This window comes from Stegodyphus dumicola, chromosome 7 (genome assembly GCF_044657685.1).
Source record: "Stegodyphus dumicola isolate Sdum_Otavi_A_Nest chromosome 7, ASM4465768v1".
Classification (NCBI taxonomy): Eukaryota; Metazoa; Arthropoda; class Arachnida; order Araneae; family Eresidae; genus Stegodyphus; species Stegodyphus dumicola.
In genome coordinates, this window is record NC_140774.1 from 159,117,182 (window position 1) to 159,137,682 (window position 20,501).

Consider the following 20,501-nt stretch of genomic DNA (forward strand, 5'->3'; position numbering starts at 1 on the left):
AAAAAAAGTTGTGTGGGTTCAGGTTCATAATGGATTAAATGCACACAGTACCGATGATAGCTTGATGAAATTTATTTTTAAAAAACACACAACAGTTCTGGAACTTTTTAAACAAGAGTGCTTGTACAGTTCTTCTCAGCATGACACAATCTGTAATTACCACTTAAAACTAATAAGAATCTTTAACAAAATGCAATGTAAAGGACATCTAAAATGTGAAGCTCGTATGGAGATCCTTCAATACTTCAAAATCAACTGAAAACTGATGCTCTTTCTAGTTTTATATAGTTTTCCCTCGTTCAGCAAGAAATTTCCGGTAATTTTGATTTCTCGAAATGTTAGTTACATTGGGTTGAATACACTTACATAACATTCGGACCAGTTACAGTTACACGGGAATCGAACCAAAATGTCACCGAGTTCAGAGAATTTTGGAAATTTATCATTCAATTTGGCTACAAAAATTAGTCGTCAAAACCACTACCACTTGGCACTACATTGACGAGATAGCCAATTTCTCAACATTAAATGGACCTACCCCTATAACAATATTTTTCTGGCGGTGCTTCACATTTTGATGCTTTTCATATTACTTATATAAGAGATACTACAATTTACGTATAATTTCACCATTATTTACATGCATACAAATGTATACAAGTTAGAATATGTATACAAGTTAACTATATGTATACAAGTTAGAATAGATCACATTCTTTATTAATAATGAAATCCAATTAATTTTGAGATAGTTTATTACTGTTATTTTAAATTTTCTTGTCAAATATTTAAGTCAATTAGTTTTGCACCATATACATTCATATTCATATTTTCAGTTTGTAATTACATGTTATATTGCTTTGCATCAGGCCAAATGCATTCAATTTTAGTCAATACTTTTTTTAATCGGTATTTGGGGGGGAAGAGAGCAGGCATGTAAAAAAAAGTGAACAGTTTATTATTAAAGATTTAATTTACAACCATAGCTAAACCAAATTGTTTTAAATGTATTTTTAAAAAAGCCTAATTTTTCAGTTTTGTGTTAAACTAGTAGTAATCAAGAATATGCAAAATAGAATTTTTCGTACGATATAATGTTAGATAAAACCACTAAGGGGAAAAGAATCTTTATTAAGTCAGATGACTTATATCAATATTCAAACACAAGTCTATAATAATTTTAAAATTTTATGTCCATTAATAATTTTTGTTTTTTAATTTCTAGAGCATAATTTAATTATATCCAATGAAAATATCCAAATAAAGAATGGAATATCACTAGTTAACATTTAAAAAATTCTAAAATACATAAATATAAAATAGTGAACATTTTTATATATTTATAAATAAATGCTACAAAAATACATTTGGTACAAAAACTTTCATTTACAACAAAGTCAACATCAAGTACTTTTTTATAATTTGATGATTCTATGTTTTTATTCAGAACCATTTCATATTAAGTAAATATTGCTGATTTTTTTTATATTGTTTTACATAAAAACTTTATATTAAATAGAATTTTTTATATTAATAAATTCAGTTTTCAGTGCATACAATAGACAAAAGTTAGGTAGTTGCAGCTATATATGGTTCATGAGATGCATGTCTAAGGTAGTAATTATATGTATTCTTTTCATCAGAAATAGAAGTTTAAAATTTGAAATAATTAAAAAATCAATGGCCAGAATATTAGATATAAAGGATTTCTGAAAAATAATTTTCAGTTAATAGTGCCATTACTGATCAGTGTTAATTTCTCTTCATAAATGAGCTCATTTTATTTGGGTCATAACCAGGGCCGGTGCAAGACTTTTTGCTGCATGGTGCAAACACTGCAAATTCAAAATTCTACCACCCGATTCTTTCAGAAATTCTAATAATTTTGCCACCCGGTACAGTTGTACTGGTTGTACATGCTTTGGCACCAGCCCTGGTCACAACTCACAAAAGAGAGTTCATTAATCAGTAACACACTGTCAAAAGTACCAAAAATTAATTGTTCTCCTTTGCAAAAGAAGCAAAATGTAAGATCAACAGGAGGTCTAGGAATGCAATTAATCCAAGATGTTTTCATACAGTTCTTAACAAAAGAGGAAGATCTTTATTTCTGTGAAGTGTAATTTTACTCGTGTAAATTTGAATACTAATATAGGAAGACAGAATAATAACGAAAATTAAGACAATCCTTATGATTTCTTCTGCAAAATATAAGAAGGGAAAAAATTAGCATGTCTAGTTACTGTCTGGATAACAGTTTTTCAGTTTAATGAGCTAAAATCATTATGGACTGGATTAAAAACATGCTACAGTCGTGTCATGCATAAATTGGCATCTAAGTTGCTAGATTTTAATCTCATATGGGACACCCTGAATAAAGCAAAATATGCCATTTTATGAATTTTGATAACTCAAACTACTCTTTTTGGAAAGGTAAAAAATGTAAGTTGTTTCAAGATCTTGATGCATTTCTTCTATTATGAATGAATACTGGATTTATTTGATTACAGCAATGCACATAGGGCTCTCTGCATAGGGAAAGGGTTGGTAAAGGATTTTCATTAGAAAATTGGCTCATATTCATGCTAAACATATGAAAAATGTTCATGCAACCAGCCTCTTTACTGGGATAAATTACAAGCATGCTATGGCTGAATGTGCTTGGCTGTTGACAGACCATATCTACATGATACTGTTATTGAACACCACAGATAAGTATACGGAGGTATCTAATTTTTGTCTCACATCTGTGATAAAACAAAAATTGTAGCAGAAATGATCAGAATTTTTTAGTTTCATAATCTAATAAAGAATTTTACATTTTAAAAAGCCATGCAATAATAAAAACAAATCACTTTTTTGTTCCATTAATGCAAAAATGCAAAATTTGTGTAATAGTTTCCCTTGAATTAAACTGAAAGGAAAAACTATTATTTATGTTTTGACAGTAACATACAAATCGGCAGTTTCACTGTTGTAAACTTAGAGTTTCTTACTGCTGACTAAAGCTATAAAAGCATCCACTTTCTTTCTTATAATATTAGTGCTACAATATATCGTTTCTAAGTGCTAACCAACTGGCTAAAGGAATATTCAAAGAAACTTAAAATATCTGAATGACAATTGAAAATTTATATGATGAATGGTAAAAATATGTCTTTAGTCACAAAACAACAATCTAACAAATTAGCATTCAACTAACTGGAAAGCTCAAGTAACTAGATTACTTTAGAAATTTTGCCCCTACCTTCCAAAAAAGTAAGCAGATGAGAAACTTATCAAGCTATCATAAAGTGCTGCTTAAAACACTGTCATCAAAGTGTGATTTAGCACTAATAATGGATAAGCATGATTTTGCAGCAGAATCATAAAATCTTCACCTTGGTTTTGTTAGTACCTATAAAAAAAAGACAGTGCATCCTTTTTTTTTTTTTTTTTAGCTTAAGATAAGCAATTTGTCGCCTACATGGCAGTCTTGGAATTGGAAATGCTTTTTGGCTTTTTTATCGATGCCGCCTCTCACTTAAAGATATCACTTAGAAAGTAAATATTGAGAAAACTATTATATAATGTTAAGAAAAAAAAAAAAAAAAACACTTTATTTCTCTTAATAGCATATTTTGAATTTTAACAAAACTAAATTTACGCTTTTAAAGTGGCCAGGTTTCTAGCTACTTTTACTTCTAAACTCTACCTACTAACATGCATTGCACTGTGTAGAGCATTTGTAACAGACAAATCTAAAATAGTTTAAACTTTCCAGCTGATGTTAATATAATTTTTTTAAATCACATTTGATAAATTTGTCATAAAGAGTACAAATGAAATGAAATTACTTAAATTTCAATAGCTTGCATTTTGCTTAATTATTAATATATCTTCTCTTTATTATGATGCTGATGATTCCAAAGCAGTATTTGTTCATTTGTTCCTAACTGCCCGTATGCATGCATACATACATACATACTGATCATTTTTAATATATCACAGCTGCAGAGCTGAACGTTGAAGGCTATGGATATAAAAGTGAAGTAAATTAATCTTTGTGTAGAATTCTTTAATGTTACACATACTGTATAAATAAAATGTACATTTTCTATTTATGGTACATAATATAAATCATCGGTTCAACAGTAGAAAAACATTTACCAATGGCTTATATTTCATTGAAAATTATTATATCTACTTACTAAAAAACTTATTTAGACATTAATGAAAATAAGAACATTTCCAGCATGTTTTGATATCACAAACACGGCTGCCATTTACTAGACAGGTTTCATTTTTGAGTAGAGCAAAAAAGGTGGGGGGGATACTTTTTCTTTTTCTGTAATAATCTCTTCCACATTGCATAACAGTCAATATTATATGCAACTTATAAATTTAAAGACAGCAGCCCTCTCTTACACAGGTTCAAGGTTTTATGTAGAACCCATTTAGTTTTCGATAAGCTACTTCAGCTTTTGTAAAGAAGGATATAAGTTAATTACTATTTATGTATTTTTCTGCTGCATTTTGAAAAAATGATTAAAATTTGGGATCTTCTTTTTGCAGAACAGCATGCGGAGTATTTTCAGCTCGTTAATATAGACATAATATGCAATTTTATTTGAAAACATTTTTTTTTATGCAATATACCCATATTTTTTATCGGTTGATTATCTAGCTCAATAATGATATGTTCCTTTAAATTTCTGCCAGAATAATTAGTGTAAGTTCGGTGGTATCTCAAACTTTTAAGGTTCAGTGAGATTTCATGTAAAATATTGTAACTTTTGTATTTTTAAAGGTTATGAAATTCATCTATTTTTACGTCTAAAATGCTTCCCCCCCCCCCAATTTTTTTTTCAGCAGATGTAGCAATTAGATATTCAAGTTGCTAACAAATAAAATGACTAAACATTTTAAACCAGAAATTTCTTTTTCCATTCATCTGACATTCTACCATGAACTACACTTTAAATGTTCAACTAGCTTGAATTTTCACTTAGCGAGTATACAGCATTCCCTGAACTTTCCAGATAATCAAGCTTTTACTACAGTTGGACATGTTCTTCACTTTAGGAATAATAGGTAATTCTAAATTGTGAGAGAAAAGAAAAAAAAGACGCTGAACTGCTGAATTGCTGTTATTAGAGCAAAGAATAGACTAGAACTATATTAGATTAGGAGATAAAATATTTTGTCCTTATTTCTTAACATGTTCTTCGTGCTACCTTTAATAAGTATGAAAATGAATACCAATACAATAAAATTTCATATTTCTGTGCATAAGCAAGTCTTAGAAAAAGAGCACATACAATAAATATTTAATTTAATCATATACACTGATAATACAGCTGTAAAAATCAGCTAGAATTAATTCAATATACATTTAAACAAAATTAACATCCAAAAATATATAGAGATTCCTTGATATACATTTTATATAAAATTTATCACAGCTTAATTTACAGAAACTGATAATATACTTCAATCATGAAGGAAGAATATAGGCACATTCAATAACTTATTTACTAACCTAAAAATATAAATAACATTTAAAAGTAAAAAATAATTAATAAAAAATATATCATTTGTGTAACCATTTCTTATAGTGAATACCAATAAGAATTTTTTAAGTATGTTGAAGAACACCTCTCTTATCTTTACTGAAACGGTTAGCAGATCTTTTATATTAATTGTATAAAGAAATATTTGATGCAAAATGTCATGAAGAAATACAAAAAATTTACTTTTAAAATGATTCATTTTGTTGAATGCATTTCTATAACATGGAAGACACATGAAAGATTTTGGGTCTTGTTGATTCGAAATAAATTCAAATCTTTATTTATGTGAGCAGAAACTGTTATATAAAAAAATAAATAAATAAATGCCTTCAAAAATTCAGGAAAAAATTTAAAACTATTACGGAAACATATCTGAACTGCTACTTTTGCATCTGGATAAGTATGGAATGCCAGCAAGAGATTGCTGCATCACTAAAAGATTTAAGGTTATGTTAAGTTAAATTGTTCAGATATGGCAATGTACACAAAGCAGTCTGTCAAAGGGAAATCTTTGTGGAGCATTTTCGACGGGAAACTGCCTTCTCTAAATATTACACATGGGAAAAGCCATCCATACTTCCAGCTTGTTTGCCTGGGATCAGACTTCCAGTATTCAGCAAGTCTTAACGTCTTAACTACCGTATTTGACGGCATATAAGACGCACCCTTATTTAAAAGGCCACACACATGTAGATGTAGAAAAAGTTATGTGTGTCTAGACCTAAAAATATAATACTGAATGCTATTTTTAGCTTTATCCAGGCTAAAAATAGCATTCAGTATTGAAAGTTAACCTGTGTCCTTCACGTATAAGGCGTAGGTAACTTTTTTTTAGACCAAATTTAGGGAAAAAAGTGCGTCTTATATGCCGTCAAATACGGTACTTGTCCACAGGTGAAGCCATAACAGATTTAAGAAAACTATTATTCAAAACTAGCACAGTGTCATTTTCACGTCTATGAATATTAGAATGAATAAATTATCTCTTTCATTACTATGAATAATATACTGCATTAGTGAAAAAGCTGAAAATAAGAAAACTTTGATATGAAGATATATAATATCTGTTTGAAAACAGATATTATATAGCTTCAATAATCAACAGAAATGGCATAAATATATAACTATGACATTTTAATCTACATGAAAATAAAAATTTTCTTGATTAATAGCTAGATTTGGAGGGAGAAAAACAAGATCTCGCAAACAACAGTTTTAAAAAATAGAAAAACTCAATGAATTCAAAAATCTGTTGTAAAACACTGATGAAGTGCATCACAGTGGAAATCTTGATTTAATATAGTAATTGCCAAAGGTACAGAATAAATATTTACTTAATTTTCAAACCTGCATTTGTAATATGGCATGTAAATGGGCAGAAATAAGTAATATAAATAAGATGGAAAATTAAGACTATGACATACAGCTCTTCAGTACGTAAATTTCTACCTAATGATAAACATGTATACATTCAATAACAATTAAATACATACTGTACCCAAAAAAAGTCCTTATGTGTAACCATGTTTAAAGACACATACTTCCATTTATAAAAATGCTTTAAATTATGCAAAATATTCATGTTTCGATACTTTCAAATTTAAAGAGTTGTGAAATCTCAGATTTTATACAAACACTACAGCTCCTAAACACTGCAGTTATATTTTCGTAAATGTTTATATACATGCTGAAAAATAAAATGAAAAAATTCTGACTCTCATATAACAAAAATTGATCAAGATATTTAATTTTGATATTTTAGTTGTGGCTTTCTGAAAATTCACACAAAGTAAAATATTATATAAATTTATGTATACTAAAAATGTTATCAGTTTAGTAAAAGGTTCTGAAGTTGATGGATTAACTGATGAGTACTTCTATGCAAATTGGCATATAAAATATTACTCAAAATAATATTTTTCAAAAATGAGATCTTATTCAGAGTCTTACAGTAGAACTTGTGTACTAGAAAACATTGACAGGCTTCAGTATTGGCATAGGACCAAACTGTAAAATTATTTGCGTTGATTAAAAATAGAAAATATTTTTAGTTTAATGAATTTTTTGCATGGCTGCTAGATCACAGTTCTAAAGTAATAAAACTTCATGAGAATATTATCAACATATTTTCATTGTTGGAAAACTTACAAATTATTTAAATGAAAATTGTTTCAGACAGCAGTTGCAACAAAATAATAAACTGAAGAATTTTTCACACTAATAAACCATACAAAATATCACTTGGTTGACATTAACCCTTTAACTGTCAAGTTATTTTGATGATTTGGGTACAAAATTGTCAAATTTTTTTATTGGAAAAATCAAATGTAGTCGAAATAAACATCTCCTGATATATATTCGGGTATGACAATACGATGCACTCAAAAAAAAAAAAAAAATTACCCCGAGAAATACTCGGGCGTGACATTTTCGAACACCAGTGCTGTGCCCGAGATAATCTCGGGCATGACAGTTAAAAGGTTAATGAAGAAAAATCAATCTCTAAAATCATTCCAGTTTATTTTTAACCCATTCTCAAGGAAAGGCAAAAATGACATGAAAATTTTCAAAGTTTGAAATTAAAAATGTCTGTCAGTTTTGGTCATATGGAAGTCAAACTTTGTATTTTATTTTTTATGATGAGTATAAATTTTCCTAATAGGGACCAGGAGACTATATAAAGAACTACATTTTAAAAAATTTTTACATTTATTATTATTGTAATTTAAAAATGCCAAAACATAGATATCACCATGATTAAAACATTTCTGTAACTGCAAGTATATGTCTACACCAATAGTTGCAAAAATACAGGTTGTGTAAGAACTTTTGTGGACACAGTGCATGTAGATAACATGATTTAAAAGATCATACATAATTTAGGACTAAATTAATTGATTTAATTATTACTCATGAACAGGAAATGAACTCATTTTTGATTTCAGAACTTTATTACAGCTTTTTAAACTTACTGCTAAAAATAGATTGTGTATTATTAAGTTTAATAGAATAAAATTTGTTATTTGCAAATATGAAATATTAAAAGCATAAGAGAATCACATATAGTTAAAATAAAATTAAAACCTATAATTGTCTGGACCAGGTTCAGAAATTTATGCATGTATGTGTTCATATTTACATGCATATATGTAAGTACTAAATGTATGCATTTGTAATATACATATATGCATATACATACATACACATGTTCATACATTTCTGAATTCTGGTCCTAATAACATAACAGTACCTAATACAGTAAAACCCCCATAAACGTGAATCACAAAGGACAAAATAAATCGAGAGTTCATGCAAAAAAAAATTTCTATTAACTAGTGAATCAAATTTTATTTTTAGAATAGTATTTTCTATGTATTAACTATTTACAGTATATAGGTACATACAGTATATTATACATATCGGCATGGAAAATGCTACAATACTACATGAATTACAGTACCAAAACTTGAAAAAATGTGCTCACAGAATTTTTTGGGGGGGGGGGGTTAAAAAAACTCTTGTATATTGCACTGTCACAGACAATAAAAAACATCTTTTAAATGTGCCAGTAACTTCATGGCCAACTGTACTCATGGCTTCCATAAAGCTAATGGTCAATTCAGATGTTTCAGCAAAATGTTCTACAGTATCCAAGGTGTGTAACATTTTCTAGCCAGGTTGGCAGAATGACATTGTTGACTCACTTTCTTTAGATGACATTTCTTGCACTTCAGACATGACTGCTTGTACATTACATTCCAATACCACACATAAAATAACAGTGTCATCTGCACTCTGCAAACTCCTCAAAACTAATGCCAGGGTTTGCAACATCTTACAGACTATTCCATTCATTAGGTAAAGTGGTATCATTGTCATCGTCTAGCTCCTTAACAAGATTTTAGCGTTTTTATGTCTCCATACTCTGCAAAAGCAGTTCTGTATGCATTGGATTTCTAGAATAGAGCAATGCCTTTTATTGCACCAAGCACACTCCAAGTCAGCATTCCTTTCTCCTTTTCAACAGCACAAATTTCAGCTTAAGACTTTTTCATAAGAGCAATAACGCTATGATCCAAAGGCTGAAGATAACTTACTGCATTGGGGAGAGAGTGAACCTTTACATTAACTAAGTTGAAAATTTTTGAAAGCTCATGTTAAATAAAAAAATTCATGATGCAACAAACTTAAAAAAAAAAAAAAAAACTGTTTGCAATTTACAATAACTGATAAAATTTCCTATACAATCACGTACATCCTGGCCAGGACCAAAATTTTATTCATGTTAACCGAGTGCTCACTTTAAGCAAATTCATATTAAAGGGGGTTACTGTAATACAACATTAACAATACAAAAAAACATAAACAATTAAATAACATCAAATAATATTCAACATTAACATCCAGACGAGTTCATTACTTCATATTAAATCATAACAATTTATGATAGGGATACTGAGATTCTATAAGCACTATATACAGATCTCCATTGTGAAATAGAAGCAGTTGGAAACAGCAGACTCTAACTTAATTCAGAAGAAGAGTTGCCTCATACAATAGCACAAACTAAGTATAATAATAATAACTACAGCAAAATTTAAGTATGCTAAAACCTGCAGCTAATAAAGGGTTGAATACAAACAAGTAAATAAACTATGGGTATGATAACTAATCACATTTATATTTTTAAATAGTAATAGCATTTTTGAACTCTATATAGATCTTCATACATAATTAAACAAGTTATTGTATTTTTACATTCCTTACAGATTTTCATATGTAAATTACACATGTATACCTACACGTCCGTGTACTAATAATTTTCTTTATTTTAATCAATTGTCATTACCTTGTAATTATTCTAGATATAAACACCATAAGAAAATTTCTTTCACTGAAAATCATTAATTAATTCATAGCTTTTGTAAAGTTTACGAAATTCATTCCAAAACATTAATGAAAGTACTGTATGTGGGCCTGTACGTAAAAAAGATGCTGTACTGCCTTTATAGAACCCAAAAAATCCTTCTGAAGACATTATCTTTTTAATGCAATCCCATAAACCAGAATAAATGAGGCCTTTCCCACGGCTATCTACACCTTGATTGTACACACGTGTTGAAACTACATCTAATGGAGTCATACAGACAACTACTGCTACTCCACCCAGCATACTGGCAGCAAGAGCACTTAACCAACTATCAGGCTTGAATATCTGCAAATAAAAAATATTGAAATTTTAAGATCTATAACTTAAAAGTAGAAGGCTGCTTTTACATTATTATGCATTATTTAGATTATTCGTACTAGAAATTTGATAAATTAAAATAAATATTAAGATGTGGTATTCAAACTTTTCTTGGTATATAAATTTTTTTATTATTCAATTCCTTTAAGTCTGGTTTACCAGAATTTCATTGTATATATGTCATCATTAAAAAGCAGCAATCAATTATTCTGCAGATTAGCTAGCTAATCTTAATCATAATTAGATTATCTAACTATCATCTAATAATTAGATTATCTAGCCAATCTAGCTCTAATTGATAACTTTTGAACCATTGGCGGGATTCAGTTGAAACTTGGCTGTTGAATGCAGGGCACATTGGGAATTCGTTAGAGCATATGCACTCATACTGTTGTTGATCATTTTTTTGTTTAACATGTCAAAATGCAGCATTTCTGAGCATATATTAATCGTCAAGCTACTGTTTGAGCAATAAGGAAATTTCTGACCGAATACAAGCTGAAGACAACCAGTCCAAGTGTTATATAAATAAAAAATCTGATTAAAAATTTCAAGAGAACAGTTAATGTCTGTGATGCCAATGTTGGTCATTGAGCAAGTGTGGAAATCCTTGAAAATAATGAGAAAACATGAATTGTGTTTCAAAATGGTTCAAAAACGTCAATCAGAAGCTCTAACAAATTGAAATCAACCAAGAGACTTTGCAACAAATTTTTATTCAAGACCTGCAGCTCTTTACGTACAAAATTTAAGCTAATCAGCCATTGAATGCCACTGCCACTGAACAGCATCTGTGTTTTTCCAATACTATAAGCAATATGATTGACAAACAATAACTTGATGCGAGTATGGTTTGGCTTAACAATGTAGCCCACTTTCATTTGGATTGGATCAATAAGCAAAATTGCTACATTTGAGGGAATGAAAATCCCCATTTCATGACTGAGAAGTTTCTTCACCTGAAACTGGTAACCATTTGGTGCGCAATGTCAGACTGTGGAATAGTTAGTATGGTATTCATTGTCACTGTGTGATATTCATTGTGACTGTTGAACATGATATCAAAATTTTAGAAAACGACATCACCCCTCTTATCGCAGGTGAGCCAGATTTTGAAAAGATGTGATCCATGCAGGATGGAGTATGACTCTAATGGCCCAACAGAGTGTTTGAAGTCTTGAAAGAGCACTCTGGAGAGCACATTCTGGCTTTGGGTTACCCAGAGACCACTGGAATAGGAATCGCTTGGCTGCTATATTCTCCTAATCTCAATCCTTGTGACTCATTTTTGTGTGCCAATGTTAAAGACAAAGTTTACGCAAATAACCCTGAAACTATTCCTGAGCTTATAAAAGGGGCATTCATGAGGTCATCGAAAGCATCAATGTCTCACCACTTCAGCGAGTTTTGCAGAATTTTGCTCTTCATCTGTGCCACATTATAAGCATTGATGGCAAGCATATAGAACATGTCATAAACTAAATTCAAATATCTGTAGTTACATTGCAAATCTGAATAATTTTTTTTAACTCGGTAGTTTTTGAAAATTTGATTTTTTTATTTCATATATGTTTTTTAAATTTCATTGTCTCCCAATACGATTGTCAACTTCAAGTAAAAATTCTCACACAGTATTAAAAATATCTATAAAATCCTGCAAACTTATAATAATATAAACTTATAATTGGTAAGCAAGCATACTTCCATGTGAAAAAGCAAACTGTGTTTCACTGTTTTACTTTTTTTATATTGCCCATATTACATAAAAATTTATATATTAAAAATATATTGAATTTTAAAACATATTAAATCATTTTTGTGAATTTTTCCTATATATCTATTTTGTATAATTTCTTCATTATTACATGATGTAGGTATACGTCAATAAATAACTGATTTTCAATTTTATTAATAAATCTCTTAGTGAATTATGGGATCTTGATCATGCAAAAGCATCCTTGATCATCATCAACCCACTTTAAAATTTTATCAAACCCCTAGGGGTAAATATCTGCCCCACTGGAAACCCTTGATATATATTTTATCGTGATATAAAAAAAATAAATTCGCACAGATCCAGTTTCACTTTCAGTTTAGTTGTGCTCTAGGCCCCACTTAATATAATCCCATTTGTTCATGTTGTTTTGATACCATTAAATGAGAAAAAATAGATTTCAAAATAGTGATGGAATTTAATTTAATATAAAAATATTGGGTACTACTCTTATACGCACCCTCAGGTTGCCAAATGTGGCGATATGTGTTGTGGGCTGGTTTTTGGCACGATGGCGTGTTGTGCGATAGTTTTGGGGGTGATGTTGGTTTCTATGGCAATCCTTTTTACGTGGAAACTTAATGCAATGAAATACGTGTTGGCAAAATTTTAGTTGTATGCCTAGTACAACTATTTTTTCGGGTGGCTGGAAATTCTACAAGTATTTAGGAGAAGAAGGTTTTGAACATTTATTTGTGAAACATAGTATCAATTTTGTGGATAGTGAGTCTGGCTGGCATATAAATATGATAGAGATTATGTGGTGGCATGTTAAAGCTATGTTGCCTACTTATAATCGGAAATGCGATTTTGCGTTTTATTTGGTGGTTTACAAAATTTTTCCATTGTTGTTCTGAAATGGGAGAAGATGCATTTTAACAATTTAAGTTAAAACATATTGCTGTGTACATGGATTCTTGTCAAATATTTTTGGTTAGAAACTTTACGTTTTTGCAATCTAAATTTTTTGTTTTTGTTTCGGATTTTTAACTTAAATTTTGTGTTCAAAACGTGGTTTTTGGATATGTGAAAATTGCATTTTTGCAAACATTTTAAACTTAAAGTTCGAAATGTAGACAAAAGGCAAGAAATTTGTCGCCAGCTGAGGGCGTATATGAGAGTAGTTCTAAATATTGATCTTCAAGAAACATATAACATATTTACACAGAAATTTAATTAAAAATTACAAAAAAAAAATTTTATGAACTGCTCATAATGTCTTTAATGCAAAAGTTCATTTATAGACTGTTCATAACATTTCCAATTATTTGACTAATATTGTATTCCCAATTTTTTAATATTCATAAGGCATCCCTCACTGGAAGAGAACAGACCAAAGTTAAATTTTAAATTATGAAAAAATGCAGCCTTAATGTGTCATTGATGTTCTCTGGAGGAAAAGAAAAAAATTCTGTAATTTTTTTTTGCTTCTGAAGAAGAAAGACTCGTGTAATCATCCTAAAAATTGAAAATTTAATTTGAAATTTATATTAAATTGAAGTTCCTTTTTTTTTGTCTAATTTTAAAAGAATAAATGAATTTTCTTCTGACTGAAATCAAAAGCAAGTTGCTTGTCGACATTCCCTATCACATGGTATTTTTTCTAATCTAATTTGATCTTATTTGCCATATTTTATTCTAGAATAATTTGATCATATTAAACAAATTATTGATCATAATAAATGATGTATTTTCCATGTTTTCATATACAAATGGCCACAACTTTGGCAAATCCATAACAATACCTGAATTATAACATTAAGCCAATCACATTATGCAGCACCTACTGTAAATTGAATTGTTTGCTAATAAACAAACAAACAAACGATTTGACACATTTAGGTAAAATGTTACCTCCCTCAAGGATAAGTCAAAAGATACTCAAAACCTCTGAAGTATAAACATAAAAATCTCTCTGACAATCGTGCCATATTATTATAAGTTGATATCAACATGAGATACCACATAAAAAACTACAAAAATGGATCAGTCTGACCCATACAGATTAATAACACCCTTTCCAAAAATGCTAAACTGTTGCACTAAATGACTTTTGAGGAAACTATAGTTTTTATTGATACTTTCTGATTATCTGCTTTCCCACTGCAAAGCCGAGGCAATGCACCACGTTGCCAAAAATTATTTATGTGCAACCCATCAAACTGACAAAAGATATTTCTGTGACACATACGCACATATCTCCCCTGATGGCTTTCCACTTCTCCAGATATTCTCTCTAATGTGATTATAAATTATGATCTTTTATATTGGAATTTCATCACATACTGCAGCTTTCATAGTCTTCTATAATAACTTGGACATAGTTTTCAACAGGCTTACAGCATAATGTGGCTTGCTTAACCCTCTAACTGCTCAATTTGTGGATCGAAATCGCTTCAAAAATTGTGCAATTTTTTTTTTTCTTTTGCATATTTTAAATCTTTATATATTGGAGATTGAAAAGTGCATTTTTTCTTTCTAGAAATTTTTTTTTTTTTTTTTTTTTTTTTTTTTTTTTTTATATATATATATAGATTTTTATCATGAGAATTAATTTGCCAGAAAAACCAGTTTTAGATGTTATCACCCCCAAAAAAATTTTTTTAATAAATTTCAGTCGAATTACAGTCAATTTCTATTTATTGTATAATATAAAAAAAGTAAAATATATAAAATTTAAGAAAATATAAAGCACTCAGGAAAAAATACCTTAGAAATGCAGTTTAGTAAGATAGAGTTCAAAACAGGGTTAAAGGCAAAGTCCAACTTCACAGTCTTTGCACCAGATTCAATAAATCTAATTAATAATCAGTCTAACTATTAATCTAATCAATAAATCTAATTAATAATTCAATAATTTAATTAAATAATTAAAATAATAGCTGAATGTTTTCCACCAGCCATTTATGTAAGAAAAAGCGCAAAAAGTGGAGTTTCAGCGGTAATACCACGTGCCTTCAAATGCTGCAATTTAGTGGACAACTAACGATATCTGTTGGCCAAAACATAAACTAAATGTCTAATACTGTATATAATTTATTTCAGTGGTTAAACGGGGAAAAAGCGGGATGTGTTCCTCAATGAAGGAAGAAAAACACATGCCTGCGGAAATCATGGGATGAGCAGATTTTGCTACATTTGAGTTGACTGCAGAAATCGCGGGATGAGCAGCCAGAGGGTTAAAGGCATCATGTGCCTCTTATTCTCCTCCCAAACCCATTTTAGGATTTTGGTGCTGAAGTTATTGAATTTTCCGATTTTATCATTTTATTTTCCTCTCCTTTTAGTGAAAACAGATTGCTGTGTACATGGCAAGTAAAACAGACTAAAAAACCAAGAAGTATGCAAAAAAGGAAATGGAAAAAGAGAAATTTAAAAAAATAGGCAGCACTGGATGCATCACTGAAATATATGTAATGATATCCAAACAAATGCTTCTCTCCAAAAATCACTAAATAGTTCATTCTCTCTGAGGTCGTCAATAACTTTGCAATTTTTTGGCTGAAGTTAGATAACCATAAAGTTCCTTTTTATTTCTGTTGCTAAGTATTGTTCAGTCTTGTTTACTTTTTATATGCATATAGAATATAATAAATATAAAAATGTTCTTCATCATATTTTGTATTTATTAACACAGCAATTGAATGGTTGTTGCAATTATTAACTAATTTTACCATCCTTTGCATGTAAATAACTACATATACATGCTACAGTCAAAAGTCTTTAATCCGGACTCGTCGGGACTATTTTAAAATATGAATTTTAAAACTAAATCATAAAAAATGGGTGAATTTTATTTGGAATGAACCTGAATTTTGAAATGTGAAAGGAAGAATCAAGTAAGTTTAATGAAGAAAGAGAGATATACACCAAATTCAATTAACAATGAGGAGCTCAATTAGCAGTAAATATACACCAAACTCAATTAACAATGAGGAGCTAATTTTTTTAAAAACTTGTATGATTTTTACAAAACTTGGAAGTTTGGCGTAATTTGAGTCATAGAATTGAAATATGGAAAAAAATTGGCATGTTATGGCAGAAAAAGTCTGATATTATGTCAAAATACCTATATTAGAACAATACTATATATAAATCTAATATATATTCTAAGTCAAGCTTTCAAGACATGAAAAACGCAAGTTGAATTTTGTCAACTGGCCCAGTAGAACGAGAGATATAGAACTGTCCCTTTTTTCTGCGCAATGTACAGTGCCGAACATTAGTACTAGACAGATATTGTAAGATTTTTCTATGTGTGTCTATCACCTGGCAGTATCTTTAGAAATTGTCATGAGATTCTTGCCATGAATAATGTATTTAATTCGTCTCTGTTTCCTCACGAATTCATTACATTTTAATGGTAGAATCACCATTATTCTCTTTACTCTGGGTTTTGAGTTTCCATTTTTTGGGGGGAAGGGGCAAGTCAGGGGGGACTACTTTTCTGCAAAACATTATTTACATTATCAATATCAGTACTGTTTTTCAGTGCATCAAATTAGGTGTATCCATAGGTGGTCTTCCTACGTTAAAGAAGTAAATCCCATTCATATTCATATTTTTATACATATTTATACATTATATATACATATTTTTTTATACATTATATATACATATTTTTGATTATCTGACCTCATTTTTCAGATTTACTTTTCCTTAATATATCATTAGAGTTACTACTGGAAGGTTTAGCCAATTTTCCTATATTTTTGCTGTTATTAACATCAGAAAACAAGGTATCAAAAATAGAAACTGTAAGTTTACTACTGATATCAGAAACTACACTGGGATTACCATTATCAACATTTATGGAAATTTCACTAACATTAAAATTACTAAATTTCATATAATCAACAACAGATTTGTTATGTGCCCTAAAATATTCACAACTGGTTGATCTTTACATTTATTTCCTTGGTATGGGCCTCAACCATCATGAATGTAAAGTAACACTGACTTCGGGATGATCCTTGAGATAGTTATATTGCTTTCATTAGACTTCCTCAAATAGAATGGAATTTTTTATAAGGTTCATCACATTAATGAAGTTAACTTGATCAAATTTAGCTTTAGACAGCAAGTCCTTTAGAATTTCGTCCATATCTATTGGAGTCGTTGAAATTCATCACTTTTTTTAGCACCAGTGTTATTGGTAAAGAAATAATATTAGTTAATTAAAAAATATACAACAATGCAAATAAAAGGATACTGCCACTAAATGTTATTGCAATGTATTATTTTTGAAGAAATAATATAGCGAATATTAGAAAGTTTATGATAACATATAACAGTTTATCTGGAATTTTAAGGAATCTAATAAAAAATATTTTGAACTTCCACTTGCCAATGTTGTCATTTGGTCAAGCGTAAGATAATTAATTTTTTTAAAAATTTTATCTGCCTGTTATTGGTTAACAAACTTAAAAGCACTAAATGCAGTTCTTTATTTCTTTTATTAATTAACCTGTCAAACCCATGAAATTTCACTACGTGAATTTATTAAAAGCATTATATATACATTTCTTTTTTATAGTAACTATTTTAGGTGGTTGGCTGTATCAGCTGTTAGTTATTTGATAAGGGACAACAAAAGTAATTTGACACAAAAGTGAGGTTCAAGAATAATAGCCCTTTTGGGCTAAAAATTGTATAGCAACATTTAGAACTGTATCAAGAATTTTAAAGGTATGCTGTTTTTAAAAATTTTGTGATTTTGCTGTTGATGTGGCATAAGTGCAAAGAAAGGGATGTGTAAGAACAAAGTTAAAAAGATAAAAAGTTATGTAAGCATGAATGAGTTCAAGAGCACGCAGATGAAATAAGAGCTCAACAAGATCATAAAACACTTTAACAAATCTTCTTGTGTGACATTAAAGTCTGAATGTTTTCAGATTTTTTTTTTTTTTTTTTTTTTTTTAAGGAGAAACGGGAAATAAAACAAATACAAAAAGAAGAAAAAAGATACTTGTATTTATTACTTTTTAAATAACTAAAGTATTCAAAATTAAAATTAAAACCTAGAAATAATTAATAAGCACTGCGCTTAAAAAATAATTATGTATAATTAAACAGCAGGCATAAACTAAAAATAGATGTAGCATAGTAGAAATCATCTAGGATGCATGTAATTTACTTGAATTCCATTAAATGGTCACTATTGGCAGACAATCCATCTTCGGCATTTCTCATATGATTTTGCACTATACAAGCGTACAAAAGATTGGATGTGTCACCTAGAGTAGAGACCAATGAAATAACATGACTGATTCACTGTGAAATATTCTATTCCCAATCTATGTCTCTTCCAGTAAAAAAGAAAAAGCAACCATTATTTTTTTTAATACTCAATAGCAGCTGATGTGTTACTTGGTGAAAAATCTGTTACCTGGTGGACCTTTTAAAGATTTTGTGCTGCTGCTATTACAGTCAAAAGTTTTTAATCCTGACTCGTCGGGTCTTCGGCGATTCCGGATTATAGATCATCAGTTTAAATCTGGTAAGATGGCATGCAGAAATTATAAATATGAAACCGTAATTTATGAAATAAAGAGCAATTATGATCTAAAGGATACCAAAATATACAAAAAGAAAAAAAAAAAAAAAAAGCTTAATATTTATTTGTTTACTTTATTAAACTTTTCTTTCAATGCGCGCATGCGTAAAGCATACATTACGCATAGTCGAAATTAGAAAGCTGCAACCAGAAAACTATTTGATGTGTATTCGTGATATTTATAATGACGGGGAATTTGATTTAAATCATATCAAAGACGGAGTACATCAAGATGAAATACTAGTACATTTAGTAAGGAATTATAAGCCTAATAAAATAAAAACATCTGCCTTGAAGATAAAGCTAGTGCTGACAGATCAATTTCCAGTTCATTGTGTGCCGTGACGTCCTCCCTCCCCACAGAGCAGCATGAAATTGATAAACAGATTTCGGAATGGTTAGAGAAACAAAGGATATGCCTTTATTCATTTTTTGCAGCAATTCCACTTTTTGTTTGATGGACATCGAAACATGCTTTTTCTTTGTAGATCCTTTGGTAACTCCAGAATTGGAAATTCTTTTTGACATAATCGAAAGTTCAAGCTTACTTTTATAAAATTGCTCTAACAGTCTGCAAAAAATAATAAGCCGGATCCAGTTAAAAGATTAAGGAACAACGCAATCTGTAACATTAACTAAAATAGATAATTAGATAATTTTAGCTTAGCTTATACCATCCGTTATACATTGAACGCCCATGTGTAAATGTATTATGTGCATGCGTAAACGCATATGCGCATGCGTAAAGGTATTATGCGTTGACGCATGAGCAGAAAGTTTGTAGCTTTGAGGTCCGGATTATAGATAATTCCGGATAATGGAAGTCCAGATTAAAGACTTTTGACAGTATATAACATATAGTTAAGCACATAAAATATACTGTCAAATAGCAAAAATCCGTCGACCTGAAATCCGCGTTGGGTCTCAAAATATAAACATTCAGTTTATAGGTTCCGGAAACTGCAACATTGAGTACAAAATATCGAAGAAAATATACTCACCAAATAATGACGTCATAATTAATGAATAACGATGAGTCATAACAGGAATACCAAATTATTGACATCATGATAAAAGTTTTTCCCCCTCTAATCTGCATCGAGGTAAAAAAGCAGACGATTCACTCAACTCTTCTTTCAAGTTCACGATTCACATTGTTGTATTTTCTGAGCTTTGTTATTTCATGAGATTATTTAGTGCTACCTTTTTTTTTATTCGTATATTTTGTGGATAAATTAAGAATATTTTAAATTTCAGCCCTTTTTAATACATTTACAAATAAGAAACGCACTCATGATTTTACTGCTTGCAACATTGAAACACGTAAACACGTTACATTGACGGTAATGCAAAAAGTGCAAATTCTGCAAA

The 20,501-nt window shown here is 29.7% G+C and overlaps 1 protein-coding gene across 1 annotated transcript in view; it reads right to left on the minus strand.

Annotated features, from left to right (window-relative positions):
• Positions 1 to 1,618: 1,618 nt before the first annotated feature.
• LOC118188404 (solute carrier family 25 member 35-like) overlaps positions 1,619 to 20,501 on the minus strand; it is a 30,214-nt gene continuing 11,331 nt past the window's right edge. The window contains exon 3 of the mRNA XM_035358834.2: positions 1,619 to 10,767. Coding sequence (XP_035214725.1) covers positions 10,444 to 10,767 — 324 coding nt within the window. The 3' untranslated portion in view covers positions 1,619 to 10,443. The remainder of the gene's footprint in view (positions 10,768 to 20,501) is intronic.